General features: G+C 42.6%; 3 protein-coding genes across 6 annotated transcripts; 2 read left to right on the top strand and 1 right to left on the bottom strand.

Moving 5' to 3' along the window:
• Positions 1-975: 975 nt before the first annotated feature.
• On the top strand, positions 976-3,317 carry LOC112555369 (tyrosine-protein phosphatase corkscrew-like). The gene is made up of 4 exons (XM_025223740.1): positions 976-1,386; positions 1,667-1,830; positions 2,028-2,163; positions 2,374-3,317. Exons 1-4 carry the CDS (start codon positions 1,348-1,350, stop codon positions 2,497-2,499), a joined length of 465 nt encoding a protein of 154 aa, XP_025079525.1. The 5' UTR covers positions 976-1,347; the 3' UTR covers positions 2,500-3,317.
• Positions 3,318-5,867: 2,550 nt separating this feature from the next.
• On the top strand, positions 5,868-7,221 carry LOC112555370 (receptor-type tyrosine-protein phosphatase alpha-like). Its single transcript, XM_025223741.1, has 4 exons — positions 5,868-6,046; positions 6,312-6,475; positions 6,739-6,874; positions 7,085-7,221. The coding sequence occupies exons 1-4, from the start codon at positions 6,008-6,010 to the stop codon at positions 7,208-7,210; spliced, it is 465 nt and encodes a 154-aa protein (XP_025079526.1). The 5' UTR covers positions 5,868-6,007; the 3' UTR covers positions 7,211-7,221.
• Positions 7,130-17,766, bottom strand: LOC112555368 (multiple epidermal growth factor-like domains protein 11). 4 transcript variants are annotated; one of them, XM_025223737.1, is made up of 15 exons: positions 17,597-17,766; positions 17,202-17,286; positions 16,242-16,334; positions 15,298-15,435; positions 14,873-15,058; positions 14,378-14,569; positions 13,878-14,111; positions 13,491-13,688; positions 13,115-13,255; positions 12,752-12,886; positions 12,481-12,618; positions 12,060-12,197; positions 11,542-11,604; positions 10,313-10,403; positions 9,134-9,995 (listed from the first exon to the last, which is right to left on the bottom strand). In XM_025223737.1, the coding sequence occupies exons 8-15, from the start codon at positions 13,633-13,635 to the stop codon at positions 9,947-9,949; spliced, it is 900 nt and encodes a 299-aa protein (XP_025079522.1). In that variant the 5' UTR covers positions 13,636-13,688; positions 13,878-14,111; positions 14,378-14,569; positions 14,873-15,058; positions 15,298-15,435; positions 16,242-16,334; positions 17,202-17,286; positions 17,597-17,766; the 3' UTR covers positions 9,134-9,946. The 4 variants fall into 4 exon arrangements, with proteins under 4 accessions (XP_025079524.1, XP_025079522.1, XP_025079523.1 ...); XM_025223738.1 differs by having other exon boundaries at positions 13,491-13,645; positions 13,882-14,111; XM_025223736.1 differs by having other exon boundaries at positions 9,135-9,995; positions 13,882-14,111.
• Between the last annotated feature and the right edge of the window lie 57 nt (positions 17,767-17,823).

Here is a 17,823-nt window from a genome sequence, read left to right as displayed (position 1 = left end):
GCGCACCGCGGCCCAGTACAGTCAGTTAAACGTAGTTTCCCACTGAGTCTTTAATTCTTAACACAGAACAGGGGCTTGAGGCGCTTAGTACACAGTCTCAGGAGCTGTTCACAGTACAGTTCCCTTTCTGAATGCAGGTGTAGAACCCGTAGACGTAGACGTAGACGTCACAAATGAAGAAGTGCAGAATGGTTGATTATATCTCAGACGAATGCTCGTCGAACAACAGGGCGTGGAGCCAGGACACAAGGCACGTACATAGCACGTATACACAGGAAGTACACAGTACATACACACCAAGGGCGTGCACCCCGGACATACACAAAAAGCCCACACGGCTTATGCTAATGACCGACGGTCATCCCGAGAAGAAACGGAAGCACACTCCCGTAGACACTGGATGTCACAGCCCAATGCTGTCATTCCGCCACCCTCCGCACTTCCCACAAGTCCCGGTGGTCACTGCTGGCATCAACTCGCTAGTACAACCAGCCTCTCGGTGCCCACAAGCTTGGGTCAGTCGTGGCAGAGCATACAACCGGCACCTTGCCTCACAGCACAGACTCCAGCCGTCTTCTCAAAAAACTCTCCGCTCTACTCAGCGCCTTGGCAAGAGCTCTCCCACCAGCAGCCACCCCCCCCCCTCAAGCAGACCTCACGTGACGTAGCAAGACTGTGACGTCAGGTGCTGCTACAGACAACGGGCGAAGGCCTTGACCTCTTCCCGCGAACCGGACAAAAATAGCCTGAAAACACACGTTACCTGTCGTCTGCTGTCAGCTACCTCTCCAATACAGGAGCGTCCCCACGCGCTGAGAGAAATGAAGACCTAGACGAAATCATGACACGAGACAAGAACTACCCAAACATGGTGTCACAAAGATGTTTCACAAATACATAACAACAAACAAAAGACATTTTTAAAGGAGACAAGGGGGTAGGCAGTCTGTATAAGCAGGGAAAGACAAGTCATAAAATTTAAAAGGGACTGTTAAAAATATGAATACAGAATATACAGTGTATAAAAATCTGCATAAAGATCGGCAGACAACAAAACAAATGTTTTAATGTTTTATAAAATTTGGTAGAAGAGTGCATTGATCGCTGTGTACGAAGGTAGACGAATGAGACAAAAGGGTTTTTGTTTATGTTTTGGTAGACAACACAATACACTCTAATTTTCTGCCGTTAAATTTACTTATGACATTTATAATATAACATCTTTATTTTCGGACCCAGCAGGACTCTGTCTACTGGCCAGAGGTAGAACAGTCGTCCGTGACCTTTGGCCCGTACCGCGTGGAGCTGCTGGGTGTCCGCACAGCGGAAGGAATTACTACGAGGTTCATGCGCATTCACCTGCCACAGCTGTACGACTTTATCACCGTCAGTACCACTCAGCTCTTTGCTCTTCGTCATATCTTCCACATTATGAACAGAATGTTGCCTTCGACTGTCTAGATTATTTAAATAAATCAGGGCCAGCTCTTCATTTCTGAGCATCATCAAAGAATACAAAATTTTGATGAACCGTTTTGGCAGTTAAAAATGTAGTTTGCGCCACAAAATGTTTCATGAGATATTCAGAACAACGCTTATATTCTTTGCATGTTATCAGTATAATTATCAAAGATGAGCGAATATTACTTCTGAACGTGTTGGTCAGGGGGAGAATAGTCAAGGGGAGGCCAAAGCTTGGCATGACGTCACACAACTGACTTCCTGTTTGTGGCCGGACTCTCTGCTGACGTCAGAGGCTGTGTGCACACTGCAGCTGCTGGTCAACGCCGCTCAGCCGGAACCAGAAAACCTGGTGTTGGTCCACTGCAAGTAAGTGTTGATGAAGTGTGGAAGAACTGTAATACTTACACAACCCCATCTACCTACTGAGCACATTCACGGTCAGCTACACATCATTGAACTCGTGTTAAATTTAAATAATAATTTTTTTGATGACATTTCCCGACATTGTTGTTAAATCCATTTCTGTCGTCTTCAATATGACTTGGTAACCTCCCTTGTCTTAGGGACGGACGTAGTCGCAGCGGCTTGTTCTGTGTTTTGTCCGTCGTCAGAGAGCGCATGCGCAGCAACAGTGACGTCGCAATTAGTTACGTCACAGCACACCTGAGTGCCCCAGAAGGATGCATCGTTATAACCCAGGTATGAGAGTCACGGGTCAGCTTAAATATTGTTCTTTATTCATCGCAACATATTTCAAATAAAATCATCTGAAAATTACAAGAAGGCAACCGCTTGTGTTCGTTCTACGAGATCAGCTATGTCATATCTACATCTGTGAACATATGCAGAAATACAATATAAAAAGTTGATTTCTCATGAATAACACTCTAGTCTGACATCTCTCAACAGGACCAGTACAAGTTTCTCTTCTACTTTGTCCAACACCAAATCGACGCCATGAGGGGAGAAGACTTGTCCAGCGAGTCACAGTCGGAGTCGGGGGACACAACTCTGGCCGATATCTGGACCATCTAGGTGGGACACATCACCCGGTCTTCACTGCTGTCTTTGTCCATGAATCATCAAAATCTTGGAAGGAACAATAAATAGTTTCTGTTTATGTGCAGATACTTTTTGATGTATGTAAATCCTTTTCACATACGGGCTTCTCAAAACAATTTAATGCACATTGCTATGCAGTGAAGTACTGTGCAGTATTCTTTACTTTAAATGATTCATATAAATTTCTATTTTTTTATGATCATTTGACTATTGCACGCTATTGTCTTATGACTTCATTATGAACATTTGGTTTACTTTCTAGGTGATTGTAAATAAATAAATGTAAAGCGTATACTCGCACTCGTAAGGTGCATGCTCGAACATGAACGAGGAAGGAACAACAAATGAGGGACAAAAGAAAAAGCAAAAAACATATGAACGACGGAAAGGTAAACAGTACCGATGACGAATAGCAGACAAATACAGAAAATGCAAAGAGGAACCAAATAACAAGAAGGACTAGCACTATGGGAAAGGTTGTTTACGGAACAGGTGTGTTTTGAGTTCACATTAAAAGGATTCAGTAGCGGGTAGGCGGCGGATATGGAAAGGGAAAGAGTTCCATTGTCTCGTCGTGATAAAGAAACAGCATTGTCATCAAACTTTTTGTACATAACTGACAAGGAATGGTTTGAAAGACGTATTCTGACAGATGAAGACCGAAACAATAGTTTTTTAACAAAGTACCAGGAGAAGAACAAGGTTTCATGTCCTGTATATGGATACGTAAATGAAAATGTTGCAAGGGGATGTTTATATATTTTTATTTGAAATATAATTCTGAAGAATTATTAAAGGTTTGAGTTATGTTTGTGTGTTTCTCTGAACTACTCATTTCAGTCTCTGGCAGCGGTCTCCTCTGGTCTGGGGTAAGCAAAGACAGTAGCTTAAGCCTCTATCCGTCTGTCTTTCCTGCCTCTTATTCATCTCTCTCAGTCTCCACATCACTTTTGTTGCCTTCCACCTCACATATCATGTCTGTCGCCACCTCTCTGCTTCTTTCACTCCATATCTTTCTACCCGCTTTGCTGCTTATTGTGTGTTCTGTTTTAAACAGAGCCAATTATGATCCCCTTCAAAAGATGTCAAGCAAAAAGGATATTTAACAAATTTCTTTCTTCACTGTTCTTCCGAACTGCGAATTTTTCTTTGAATTAAAAGAATTTTTTTTTTGGAAAAGTCCTGAGCAACTGTTGTTCAGACTTTCTTCTGGCGCCTGTCATAATAAATTTTCACTTGTCTGCCCTTTGTTCAAATCTTGTCTGTGGTACAAGGTGAATTCAGCCACCACTTCGACTTTCTCCATCCTCCTCGCAAAAACCATGAACTCACTGAGATGAAGACAAAACAACTGTTACATGGACTGATCATTCCCGACAAGTGAATGCACTCAGGAACTGGCATTTTCTACCAGTCTACACATATTATGAAACGACTGTCACATCTATAGACCATCATACCAACATCTAAATGAACCCTCATTTGTCAGTTGAAAAACAGACAAGAGATTGAGTAACCAATGCCATTGGATTTACACGAACAGATGAAATAGTTAACCTCAGGCAACCACATATCTGTCGCATCCGAGATGTGATCAAAACATACAGAAAAGTACACATACACACAAATAGAGGTGAGTGTGTGACTGGTTTTGTTGTAACAACTTATTTTTATTACTTTTCCTGTTAATCACACATAATAGTGCGCTTCAATCACCACAAAGGACTGTTGTGTGCAGCTTGTAAATTTAAGAATACTGTCGCGTACCACCCCCCTCCCCACCCCCAGCGTCCACGGAGCACGCTCGAGGCCACTCACACAGCAGGCCACACACACTCAGTCACTCAGCCGGAGGCAGGATGCGACTTACTTCTCGAACCCGTGCCCAAGCGAAGACCAAGACAAAGACGAAAAGAACGACACAAATACGAAGTTTAATCAAACAAAAAAAATATATATGTATACCCAAACACCCAAATATCTAATAAAACCAAGAAAAAGAAAATACCGATGCGAGTACTCACAAAAAAAATGAACAAAACAAACCAACAACCAGGTACTGCACCCCCGCAAAGAAAATAAAAACAAAGCGCAAACGCGCACAAATTGTAACACAGCAGTTTAAAAAAAGAAAAAAAAAACGCGCACCGCGGCCCAGTACAGTCAGTTAAACGTAGTTTCCCACTGAGTCTTTAATTCTTAACACAGAACAGGGGCTTGAGGCGCTTAGTACACAGTCTCAGGAGCTGTTCACAGTACAGTTCCCTTTCTGAATGCAGGTGTAGAACCCGTAGACGTAGACGTAGACGTCACAAATGAAGAAGTGCAGAATGGTTGATTATATCTCAGACGAATGCTCGTCGAACAACAGGGCGTGGAGCCAGGACACAAGGCACGTACATAGCACGTATACACAGGAAGTACACAGTACATACACACCAAGGGCGTGCACCCCGGACATACACAAAAAGCCCACACGGCTTATGCTAATGACCGACGGTCATCCCGAGAAGAAACGGAAGCACACTCCGTAGACACTGGATGTCACAGCCCAATGCTGTCATTCCGCCACCCTCCGCACTTCCCACAAGTCCCGGTGGTCACTGCTGGCATCAACTCGCTAGTACAACCAGCCTCTCGGTGCCACAAGCTTGGGTCAGTCGTGGCAGAGCATACAACCGGCACCTTGCCTCACAGCACAGACTCCAGCCGTCTTCTCAAAAACTCTCCGCTCTACTCAGCGCCTTGGCAAGAGCTCTCCCACCAGCAGCCACCCCCCCCTCAAGCAGACCTCACGTGACGTAGCAAGACTGTGACGTCAGGTGCTGCTACAGACAACGGGCGAAGGCCTTGACCTCTTCCCGAACCGGACAAAAATAGCCTGAAAACACACGTTACCTGTCGTCTGCTGTCAGCTACCTCTCCAATACAGGAGCGTCCCCACGCGCTGAGAGAAATGAAGACCTAGACGAAATCATGACACGAGACAAGAACTACCCAAACATGGTGTCACAAAGATGTTTCACAAATACATAACAACAAACAAAAGACATTTTTAAAGGAGACAAGGGGGTAGGCAGTCTGTATAAGCAGGGAAAGACAAGTCATAAAATTTAAAAGGGACTGTTAAAAATATGAATACAGAATATACAGTGTATAAAATCTGCATAAAAGATCGGCAGACAACAAAACAAATGTTTTAATGTTTTATAAAATTTGGTAGAAGAGTGCATTGATCGCTGTGTACGAAGGTAGACGAATGAGACAAAAGGGTTTTGTTTATGTTTTGGTAGACAACACAATACACTCTAATTTTCTGCCGTTAAATTTACTTATGACATTTATAATATAACATCTTTATTTTCGGACCCAGCAGGACTCTGTCTACTGGCCAGAGGTAGAACAGTCGTCCGTGACCTTTGGCCCGTACCGCGTGGAGCTGCTGGGTGTCCGCACAGCGGAAGGAATTACTACGAGGTTCATGCGCATTCACCTGCCACAGCTGTACGACTTTATCACCGTCAGTACCACTCAGCTCTTTGCTCTTCGTCATATCTTCCACATTATGAACAGAATGTTGCCTTCGACTGTCTAGATTATTTAAATAAATCAGGGCCAGCTCTTCATTTCTGAGCATCATCAAAGAATACAAAATTTTGATGAACCGTTTTGGCAGTTAAAAATGTAGTTTGCGCCACAAAATGTTTCATGAGATATTCATAACAACGTTTATATTCTTTGCATGTTATCAGTATAATTATCAAAGATGAGATCGTGTTGGTCAGGGGGAGAATAGTCAAGGGGAGGCCAAAGCTTGGCATGACGTCACACAACTGACTTCCTGTTTGTGGCCGGACTCTCTGCTGATGTCAGAGGCTGTGTCCACACTGCAGCTGCTGGTCAACGCCGCTCAGCCGGAACCAGAAAACCTGGTGTTGGTCCACTGCAAGTAAGTGTTGATGAAGTGTGGAAGTCCTGTAATACTTACACAACCGCGTCTACCAACAGCCACTGAGCACAGTCACGGTCAGCTACACACCATTGAACTCGTGTTAAATTTAAAAAATAATTCTTTTGATGGCGTTACATTTCCCGACATTGTTGTTAAATTCATTTCTTTCGTCGTCGTCGTTATCGTTGTCGTCTTCTTCTCTTTGTGAGGTTTGTTCTGCTTTCGTCCTCAATATGACTTGGTAACCTCCCTTGTCTTAGGGACGGACGTAGTCGCAGCGGCTTGTTCTGTGTCTTGTCCGTCGTCAAAGAGCGCATGCGCAGCAACAGTGACGTCGCAATTAGTTACGTCACAGCACACCTGAGTGCCCCAGAAGGATGCATCGTTATAACCCAGGTATGAGAGTCACGGGTCAGTTTAAATATTGTTCTTTATTCATCGCAACATATTTCAAATAAAATCATCTGAAAATTACAAGAAGGCAACCGCTTGTGTTCGTTCTACGAGATCAGTTATGTCATATCTACATCTGTGAACATATGCAGAAATACAATATAAAAAGTTGATTTCACATGGATGACACCATAGTCTGACATCTCTCAACAGGACCAGTACGAGTTTCTCTTCTACTTTGTCCAACACCAAATCGACGCCATGAGGGGAGAAGACTTGTCCAGCGAGTCACAGTCGGAGTCGGGGGACACAACTCTGGCCGATATCTGGACCATCTAAGTGGGACACATCACCCGGTCTTCACTGCTGTCTTTGTCCATGAATCATCAAAATCTTGGAAGAAACAATGAATAGTTTCTGTTTATGTACAGATACTTTTTGATGTATGTAAATCCTTTTCACATACGGGCTTCTCAAAACAATTTGATGCACATTGCTATGCAGTGAAGTACTGTGCAGTATTCTTTACTTTAAATGATTCACATAAATTTCTATTTCTTATGATCATTTGACTATTGCACGCTATTGTCTTATGACCTCATTATGAACATTTGGTTTACTTTCTAGGTGATTGTAAATAAATAAATGTAAAGCGTATACTCGCACTCGTAAGGTGCATGCTCGAACAAGAACGAGGAAGAAACAACAAATGAGGGACAAAAAAAAAATAAAATAAAAATAAAAGCAAAAAACATATGAACGACGGAAAGGTAAACAGTACCGATGACGAATAGCAGACAAATACAGAAAATGCAAAGAGGAACCAAATAACAAGAAGGACTAGCACTATGGGAAAAGTTGTTTACGGAACAGGTGTGTTTTCAGTTCACAATAAAAGGATTCAGTAGCGGGTAGGCGGCGGATATGCAAAGGGAAAGAGTTCCATTGTCTCGTCGTGATAAAGAAACAGCATTGTCATCAAACTTTTTGTACATAACTGACAAGGAATGCTTTGAAAGACGTATTCTGACAGATCAAGACCGAAACAATATTTTTTTAACAAAGTACCAGGAGGAGAACAAGGTTTCATGTCCTGTATATGTGCTATGTACATGAAAATGTTGCAAGGCGATGTTTATATATTTTTATTTGAAATATAATTCTGAAGAATTATTAAAGGTTTGCGTTGTATTTGTGTGTTTCTCTGAACTACTCATTTCAGTCTCTGGCAGCGGTCTCCTCTGGTCTGGGGTAAGCAAAGACAGTAGCTTAAGCCTCTGTCTGTCTGTCTGTCTGTCTGTCTGTCTGTCTGTCTGTCCTTCCTACCTCTTCCTCATCTCTCTCAGTCTCCACATCACTTTTGTGGCCCTCCACCTCTCTGCTTCTTTCACTCCATATCTTTCTACCTGCTTTGCTGCTTATTGTGTTCGGTTTTAAACAGGGTCCAATTATGATTCCCTCAAAAAGTTGTCAAGCAAAAAGGATATTTAACAAATTTCTTTCTTCACTGTTCTTCCGAACTGCGAATTTTTCTTCGAATTAAAAGAATCTTTTTTTTTTGAAAAGTCCTGACCAACTGTTCTCCAGACTTTCTTCTGGCGCCTGACATAATAATTTTTCACTTGTCTGCCCTTTGTTCAAATCTTGTCTGTGGTACAAGGTGAATTCAGCCACCACTTCGACTTTCTCCATCCTCCTCGCAAAACCATGAACTCACTGAGATGAAGTTAAACGTAGTTCCCCCTGAGTCTTTAATTCTTAACACAGAACAAGGGCTTGAGGCGCTTAGTACACAGTCTCAGGAGCTGTTCACAGTACAGTTCCCTTTCTGAATGCAGGTGTAGAACCCGTAGACGTAGACGTCACAAATGAAGAAGTGCAGAATGGTTGATTATATCTCAGACGAATGCTCGTGGAACAAGAGGACGTGGAGCCAGGACATAAGGCACGTACACATAGCACGTATACACAGGAAGTACACAGTACATACACACCAAGGGCGTGCACCCCAGACATACACAAAAAGCCCACACGGCTTATGTTAATGACCGACGGTCATCCCGAGAAGAAACGGAAGCACACTCCCGTAGACACTGGATGTCACAGCCCAATGCTGTCATTCCGACACCCTCCGCACTTTCCACAAGTCCCGGTGGTCACTGCTGGCATCAACTCGCTAGTACAACCAGCCTCTCAGTGCCCACAAGCTTGGGTCAGTCGTGGCAGAGCATACAACCGGCACCTTGCCTCACACCACAGACTCCAGCCGTCTTCTCAAAAAAAAAACTCTCCGCTCTACTCAGCGCCTTGGTAAGAAATCTCTCAACAACAGCGACCCCCCCTTCAAGCAAACCTCACGTGACGTCGCAAGCCTGTGACGTCAGGTGCTGATACAGACAACGGGCGAAGGCCTTGACCTTTTCCCGCGAGCCGGCCAAAAATAGCCTGAAAACAAACGTCAATCGTCGTCTGCTGTGAGCTACCTCTCCAATACAGGAGCGTCCCACGCGCTGAGAGAAATGAAGACCTAGACGAAATCATGACACGCGACAAATATATTTATTTTGATTTTTCTATAAAACCATAAAATTTGCCTAGTTCAAATGAGTCATTAGTATATTTTCAGGACACAGTTACAGTTTGTTGGCTTTGATCCGGGTATCCTATGAAAACTGTGGAGCTTTACACCAATGGCCTGCGAGAACCATCTGGACTAGACAACTCCAAGAGGTTCTGGTAATGGCGGTGGTTGTGGTGCTGGCATTGCTGGTGCTAGAGTTGGCGCTGTGGTATCAACGATTTCAGACGGTTATTTAATATTCTGAGTTTAGGTCGTACATGTTTAAGGCTACAAGAATAGTTCATCATTGTTGTCTGGAATATTGATGATGAGGGGACGATTACTGGCACATTTCCTGTTGCTCAGTCATCTGCGTCAGAGCTCTTGACACTCCGTGTCTGCTGTGTCAGTATTGTCAAAACTCTTGACTTCTGTGTCACTGCTGAATACTCTACCTCCATCTGCTATCTCGGAGGTTCGCCTTGTTATTATCGTCGATGATACTGTTAGATGCATCATACTCTATAGACGATGGATGAAAGATTCCTTACACAGCAACGGCACCTGCACAGAAGTCATCGCTGTTACACTGTGAAACTAAACTGAGCTAAATTCTCTGAGTTTAGTTTATTTATTTTACCTGTCATTGCTTTTAGAATTTTGTGTTGCATTCAATGTCACGTGATAGACACCATCTCCTATCCTCGCTGCTTTACCCTCACCTAACCCTCTGTGGAACTAGGTACCCGTACCCGACAGTTGGGGGAAGCAGGGAGGCTTGAGGGTCATACGGGTATCACACCCAGTACTCTAACTACTGGACTATCATCTTCAATGCATGAACACAAATTGTCAACACTAATATTTGTAGCTACAATCACCTTTTTATAGTCACGTATACTGCAAGGGAGATAACAAAGCCGATGCTGAAACACGTGGCAAAAATTCCACTGAGGTTTGGAGGTGGTTCACCTGCAAAGTAATCAGCAAGAAAAAGAAATAATACAGTAATATTCTTAAAAACAAAATTTTATTGCATTAGACAATGTTTGTAATCACAAGTTTCTGAAGCAGAGTTTAACTGACACAGCGGAGACCGTTACCGTGTTCGACATATGTTTAGTGAACTGGCCAGTGACATGAGGACACTAGTAGCACACTGACACGATGACACTAGTAGTACACTGACATGATGACACAGTAGCACACTGACATGATGACACTAGTAACACACTGATATGATGACACTAGTAGCACACTGACATGATGACACTAGTAGCACACCGACATGATGACACTAGTAGCACGCTGACATGATGACACCAGTAGCACACTGACATGATGACACTAGTAGCACACTGCCATGATGACACTAGTAGCACACTGACATACATGATGACACTAGTAGCACACCGACATGATGACACTAGTAGCACGCTGACATGATGACACCAGTAGCACACTGACATGATGACACTAGTAGCACGCTGACATGATGACACTAGTAGCACACTGACACTATGACACTAGGAGCACACTGACATGATGACACTAGTAGCACACTGACATGATGACATTAGTAGCACACTGACACGATGACATTAGTCGCACACTGACATGATGACATTAGTAGCACACTGACATGATGACATTAGTAGCACGCTGACATGATGACACTAGTAGCACACTGACACTATGACACTAGGAGCACACTGACATGATGACACTAGTAGCACACTGACATGATGACATTAGTAGCACACTGACACGATGACATTAGTCGCACACTGACATGATGACATTAGTAGCACACTGACATGATGACATTAGTAGCACACTGACATACATGATGACACTAGTAGCACACCGACATGATGACACCAGTAGCACGCTGACATGATGACACCAGTAGCACACTGACATGATGACACCTGTAGCACACTGACATGATGACACCAGTAGCACACTGACATGATGACACCAGTAGCACACTGACATGATGACACCAGTATCACACTGACATGATGACACTAGTAGTACAATGACATGATGACACTAGTAGCACACTGACACGATGACACTAGTAGCACACTGACATGATGACACTTACCACTGGCACAGTTGGTGCTGCCCTTGTCTCTCCTCTCGGGGCCAAAGGTCACAGATGTATACTCTAAACGGAAGCAGTAACGAAAGCGTTTTAAGAGTTCAAGAATTCGTCCTTCAGTTCGTTTTTCTGACATTTGTTCATCTCTAAGCTCTTCTAATCAGACGATTAAATCAATTTAAGAAGTTGACCAAAATGTCGTTAAGCGGTGCATAACTGAACTGATTATTGGTCAACTTTTTTAATTGATTTGATTTACTCAGCTCATCATTTAGTCGTTAATCTGGTCGCTAGTTGATTAAGTTTTTTGAGACATGTCTATATTTGACATGCCTATAATTTCCATCTCCTTCTCTTTTTCTCTCCATTTGCATCGGTGCGTGAGTGTCTGTCTGTGTATCTGTGTGTGCGTGTGTGTGTCTGTCTGTCTGTCTGTCTGTGTGTTTGTGAGCTATCGGCCTCATATTTTCATGTTCCTGTTTATGTTGTTGGTCAGTCTCTAAATGAACTTAACCTCTAACCTTGACTGCAGTCGTCTCCCACTAAGCCAGTCTTGCACCCACGACTGCACGTGCCGTTGACAGGGTGGCAGATGCTCTCCACGCACACGTCGCTGCAGATGCTGGCACATGAATACCCGTATGTTCCGTTGGCACACACTGAAACACATCAGCACTTTGTCAAAGCCCTCGTCAGTAACTTCTTCACACCTTTCCATTATATTTTGTAAGTGTTGAGTAGCGTGCTACAGCACCTAACTAAAGATATGACGATGTAGATATAAGGTTTCAAACGACTATTTTCTTTAAAGTGTAAACAAGACACCTGCCTCATTCATTACAGCAGAACACGGTTGTCCTCGTTGAAAATATTTAATAAATCAATGTTATTTCCTGTCGTCCTTATCTTCATCTAGAAAAATAAATGATAGATAAAACCCACCTTTGTCGCAAAAGCTTCCTGTTTGCCCAGGTGGGCAGGGCTTGGTGCAGGTGCCGTTTCCAGGGAAACAGTCTTGGTCCTCACAATGGACGCTACAGGTGTTCTTACAGTTGTTGCCGTACGTGCCTGTTGGACACGCTGCACATGAGTAAGATTTGTAATGTAAATACACTTGGACACAGTATCCACAGGTAAGATTTGTAATTTATACCTACTTGGACACACAGGTAAGATATATGTAAATGTATGCAGATAGTTCACTAAAGCCTACCTTCATCACACCTGTCGCCTGTCCAGCCTGCGAGACACCCTCTCATGCACGTTCCATTCACGGGATCACAATCTTCGTCAATACATTCGTCACATTTGGTTTCACATCCATCGCCATAGTAACCAGGAGCGCAACCTGTGGACAAATGACAGTTGTATCAACTCACCACCTTGTCAACTCCAACTCTCGCCACACATTATGGTGAAACAGATTTCCCTAAGGTAGGTCAGTATACCCTCGTTATGTCGCCCCTCTGGTCTCTCGCCACGATGTGTGTGTGTGTGAACAGTCACGTGTTATATAATCATAGTATGCTTCATGACACGAGTGTGTAGTCTGACAGTTGCCAGGTGAGCCACTCACGCTCTTGACATCCGAGTCCACGCCTCCCTGTCCTGCAGCCTGTTTGTGGACAGGACCCCAACACCTTGTCACATACTTCTGCTGGGTCCTTACAGGTGCACACATCCTCACACAGCCACCCGTAATAACCGTCCAGACAATCTGTAAATATATTTTCGCATTATTTTAAAGTCGTATTTCCCTTGAAGACCATCAATTAGAATCGTATAACAGGTGTAAAGATCATCACAGGCATGTAAGTGAGATAAGTATGATCCCTTAGTCATGCCAATGGTGTGAAGATGATCACTAAGAATCGTGTAAGTTGTATACAGATAATGACAGGGTGATGTGAAGATGACCACTTAGAGCCATATAAGTGGTGTAAAGCCCTCACCGCCAAAGATTCTGACATCACAGAGAGAAAGAGTTCGTCCAGTCGAGTGAATAATGTAAACATCCGTGGCATTCCTGGGTTTGTCCAAAGAAACGACTGTACTTGACTGCAGCTCTGTTGCATTCGTCTCATAGACAGTCTCCATACTTTCATTTCTAACACCCACAGAGATATGAAAGCCAGTGTTTCGTATAGAACCTAGAAGAAAACATCAATTGTTATCAAATATCGTCATCGGCGTCATCGCTTTCTTCTTCGCCCTCTATCCTTCTTCAGAACCAACAAATAAAAGCAAGAGCAATGGCATCCATGTCATGTGACATCCTACCCTCTCAGTACTATGTTACATCATTCAAAGCCTCGTCCAGCTAGTTCTCCAACACTTACTTACGTCTCATTTTATCGTGAATTTCCACTCTCCAGATAACTGCATGGGCACCCAGGTACACCTTCCAAACTGTAGGTGTGCTTTGGCTACCCGTAACTGAGGGTACCAGACTTCAGTACAGGTATCGGGACCGACTTGGTTGGTCTCGTGGTCGACAGCTTTGTCTGCGCCCTTTGCGGTGTTAGTATCGTTGGGAGACTTGCTCGCACTTTTCTTCAAAGCTAAATTGCGACCTGGAATCATAGAGGCAGCCATGCCAGTTCATATCAGTTCCATTATTCATCTCGACCCCAGCAATAGACTACAAACTCCTTTTTTTAAATGATCATGTGGTTGATTAAATTCCCGAGTGCTAAGCGTCCTACTTGATTTTAGATGCCTAAGCTTTCATATTTCCTATTCCTCCATCAATACTTTCGTCTTATTTATTCTGTGATTTATTGGATAATGATGCACGAGAGCAGAGTCGAATGTTCCTGGGCCCAAGGGTTATCCTCACCGCTGATCACGTGCACCTTATAGCTCGTCATCAGACCAGAAGGTGCGGTGATGCACACCCCGGATGCTCGCCGCGGCTGACGAGGGCGATACACAAGATTCTCTCCTTCTTCCCTCACAAATTGTAATGGGGCCTCATCAATGTCTCCACCACTTCCTTCCTGCAGACGTACATGTTCAGGTCGCTGTGCTTCTGGAGGCGTGAAAACGAAATATCCTTTGTCAACAATAATAATCATAATCATCATAATCATAATCATAATAATTATTATTATCATCATCATCGAGAGTTTTCTATATCCAGTAGTGTCAGGTTAATTATAACCAAATATTTATCTTTGTAAGCAGTATAAAAAGAAATTTTGACAGATATTTACAAACCTGTTATTCTAACCGTTAATTAAAAATGCAACATGTCATCAGCAACATTCGCAGGAGATACAACAGTTATTGCTCAAGGAAGAATTATTCAAGTCATCGATAACGAGCTTCTTACTCTCGGGGACATGAACGTTGACCTGGGTGACCCAGGACAAAGCGCTGAGTTGCACCATCCAGGTGGCGCTAACGCTGCTGTGTGACGTAACGCACGTTCCTGATTGGTCCTTAAATTCGTCAGCAACGACTTCCTCGCTGATGTTCATGGCGTCAGGACTTCTGGCTCCCCTGAACGCGGCGTCAGCTGCACAGAAAATATTTGTAATATCAACAGCCGTCAGTCATTATAGGATCCAGACAAGCTGGAAATAAAATTACAGACAACAATACAAAAACACTCAAGACTGGACAGCACACTCCTTTGTCATTCTCTCTTTGTCTCCATCTCTGTGTGTCTCACCCTCACACACACACACACAGACACATACACACAAACACATACACATACATACACTGGTGTACAGACTGCCAAAGGTTACTCACCATACTGACATGCTGTTCCAGTGTAACCACTCTCACATGTGTCACCAGTCATGCAATTCCCGGTCTGTTGACACGCTTTCTGACACCGACATTTAAAGACACAGTCAGGACCAAACCATCCTTCAATGGCACAGGCTTCTAGAGACAAGACAGCGGCAACATTGTTTATATTGTTTACAATAAAAACAAGTAAAACTCTAAAAAAATTGCATGGTCTGACCGTTTAAAAGTTCATTTTCTTCTGGTTCGCAACATGAGTAAAAGTCTACTTTCAAGAAAGATACACAAAATAAAAAGCACCCAATTTTACATCTGTGTTCCATGAATTGTCAGAGGATTTCAACTTTTGAGTCATTATTTCGAGTTTTCAAAGTGCCGTAGGATTTAGAGAACATGACAATGGCTTCTCTACATCTTGTGAAGTTGACATGAAAAGTAAAGCAACTTCAGGAGCAGGGAGAATTGAAGCAGAACAAACACATTGTTAAATGTCATTTGTCAGTTCTTGACCCGAAACTGCAAAATATAATTTCCTGTCATCCAGATATGCAACAGCCATTGTGCAATTAAGAAAATGCGCTTTTGATTTTTCTGAACGTTTTTTCACCTACATCCCTGTCATACAACTCCGCATCCTAACAATTCCTGTCACCACAACAACATACAATCATATGAATTTTAGTTATTGTACAGAAAAACAATGAAACTCTCTCCTAGTACACATCCACCACCACCCACCACTGAATCTTGTCAACATGCATCAAGACACACCTCTTCCTTGAGAGTTGCTCCTAACAACAATAAACACAATGCTCATCCTTCTTCACACTTCCCTACTTGTCTTCCTCTGATATTATCATATTGTGTAACCACGGCAAGTGGCTTGCTCTACAGTAGTGCACATACACATCACCTTACATAGCAACAATTAGTCAAAATCATACCGAGTGGAGCAGCGGTTAATGATGATGTCCAAACAAGGATTAGTATGACACCATATCCTGTCATGTTTGCTCTATAGTTACAGTATTGTCCTGCTGACAGAAAGAAAACAAACCCAGCTTAGTAATGTTAGTATACACTCATGCAGATTGGTAGAGAAGATAATTTATTTTGTGTCTGTGGGATGTGTGGCCCAGTGAGTCAATGTTGTTCACACCGCCATTGAAAGTTTTGTCCGTTACATGTTCCACTGTCATTTCTACACTTTCAACCGTACTTCAAGATATAAGTCTGAATATATATCTGATGTCCCGCTTTACTAGTAGTTGACAACAGATGTAGAACTGAAGTGGATGTGTACTTTCATAAAGATTATTCTCAGTCACAAACATGGCTTCTGCCATAGAATCTACTCGCGAATGGTGGAAGCCCGTCCTTGGGTGCATGTATTATTGTGAGTATTGTTTGTTTCTATATGTTTCTATGTGTTCTATATATCTGTATATATATATATATATCTGTATCTATATATCTTGATAAATGAACGTGGACATGGTCAAAACTTTTACGTTTGTCAGGGTTAATAATTATTTCAAAAAACGAGAAAGCTAAGTCAATGAGTAAGGTTTGGGTCGCCCATATTAGATGTACACACACACACACTAACACACCCACAAACATACATTCAATCGCGCTCTCCCACACATACACATAAGCCCAATTTATGTAATAAAAGTCTGATTGGAATTAATGTAAACATACACTCAAGAAATGACTGACACTGACGAAGAGGGAGAATGAGGCAAAATAAACTAGAAAACAACTGAAGGTAAACACGGACGGTTTTAAATGAAAATATATTTCTATGATTGCCTATTTTTACTGAAATGTTTCTTTTTTTTTTTACAAAGACATAGATTTCATAAAGTAAATTATAAACGAGTTATAACTTTCATGCTTACCTTTTAGTGCAGAATGTTCTCGCTGTCTTAGCCCTGGAGTGGCCGGATGCAAGTGTATATAACAAACAGGAAGCAGGAAAATATACTGTGAACACCAAACATTCGTGTAGAAAGTTTATTTACAGGCAAGTTGTGAGATAGTGGTCCATGAAGGATAGAAAGTCATTTATCATCACTGTCATTGTCAGAGGTAGTGTGGGACCTTCTGGTACAAAGACGCTAACAACATGGTAAACATCTTCAAAGACAGTGACCATGCCGCTTTGAAACTCATTCAAAGATCTTTTGAAATTTCATTCAATGATCTCCAATGTACCGTAAATTTGCTATAATATTTTTCTTTTCATGTCCAGTCACATACACACTGTATGTAAAAGGATCTCAGATATCATTACCATCTTTGTCTACTGAAGATGCTCCATACTGTCATGGTGGTGTCTAGTCTCTCAGAGCTGATGAACAATGTCGCAAAGACGAGGGTGACATTATTTCATTTCTTAAAAGTTCTGGGAAATTTCATCAAGGATTAAAATGCTTTCGAAAGCGAAATAAATATTTTACTATGAAACGAAAGTTCCCAAGAAACAGCTAATTTCCTCTTGACATGGAGGTTATAATAGTA

The sequence above is a fragment of the Pomacea canaliculata genome, linkage group LG14, assembly GCF_003073045.1.
Source record: "Pomacea canaliculata isolate SZHN2017 linkage group LG14, ASM307304v1, whole genome shotgun sequence".
Lineage (NCBI taxonomy): Eukaryota > Metazoa > Mollusca > Gastropoda > Architaenioglossa > Ampullariidae > Pomacea > Pomacea canaliculata.
Note: the sequence above shows the minus strand (reverse complement) of the source record. Positions and strands in the feature narration are given on the sequence as shown.

What these genes read in the sequence shown, in the direction of transcription:
- LOC112555369 (XM_025223740.1), top strand. Translation starts at nt 1,348, where the DNA reads ATGCGCATTCACCTGCCACAGCTGTACGACTTTATCACC. An exon ending in AGCTGTACGACTTTATCACC is followed by an intron (nt 1,387 to 1,666) that starts GTCAGTACCACT and finishes CGTGTTGGTCAG; the next exon opens with GGGGAGAATAGTCAAGGGGA. An exon ending in CTGGTGTTGGTCCACTGCAA is followed by an intron (nt 1,831 to 2,027) that starts GTAAGTGTTGAT and finishes CCCTTGTCTTAG; the next exon opens with GGACGGACGTAGTCGCAGCG.
- LOC112555368 (XM_025223736.1), bottom strand. An exon ending in TGGACTCGGATGTCAAGAGC is followed by an intron (nt 12,887 to 13,114) that starts GTGAGTGGCTCA and finishes ATTTGTCCACAG; the next exon opens with GTTGCGCTCCTGGTTACTAT. An exon ending in GGGAGACGACTGCAGTCAAG is followed by an intron (nt 11,605 to 12,059) that starts GTTAGAGGTTAA and finishes GCTTCCGTTTAG; the next exon opens with AGTATACATCTGTGACCTTT.
- LOC112555370 (XM_025223741.1), top strand. Translation starts at nt 6,008, where the DNA reads ATGCGCATTCACCTGCCACAGCTGTACGACTTTATCACC. An exon ending in CTGGTGTTGGTCCACTGCAA is followed by an intron (nt 6,476 to 6,738) that starts GTAAGTGTTGAT and finishes CCCTTGTCTTAG; the next exon opens with GGACGGACGTAGTCGCAGCG. An exon ending in GATGCATCGTTATAACCCAG is followed by an intron (nt 6,875 to 7,084) that starts GTATGAGAGTCA and finishes ATCTCTCAACAG; the next exon opens with GACCAGTACGAGTTTCTCTT.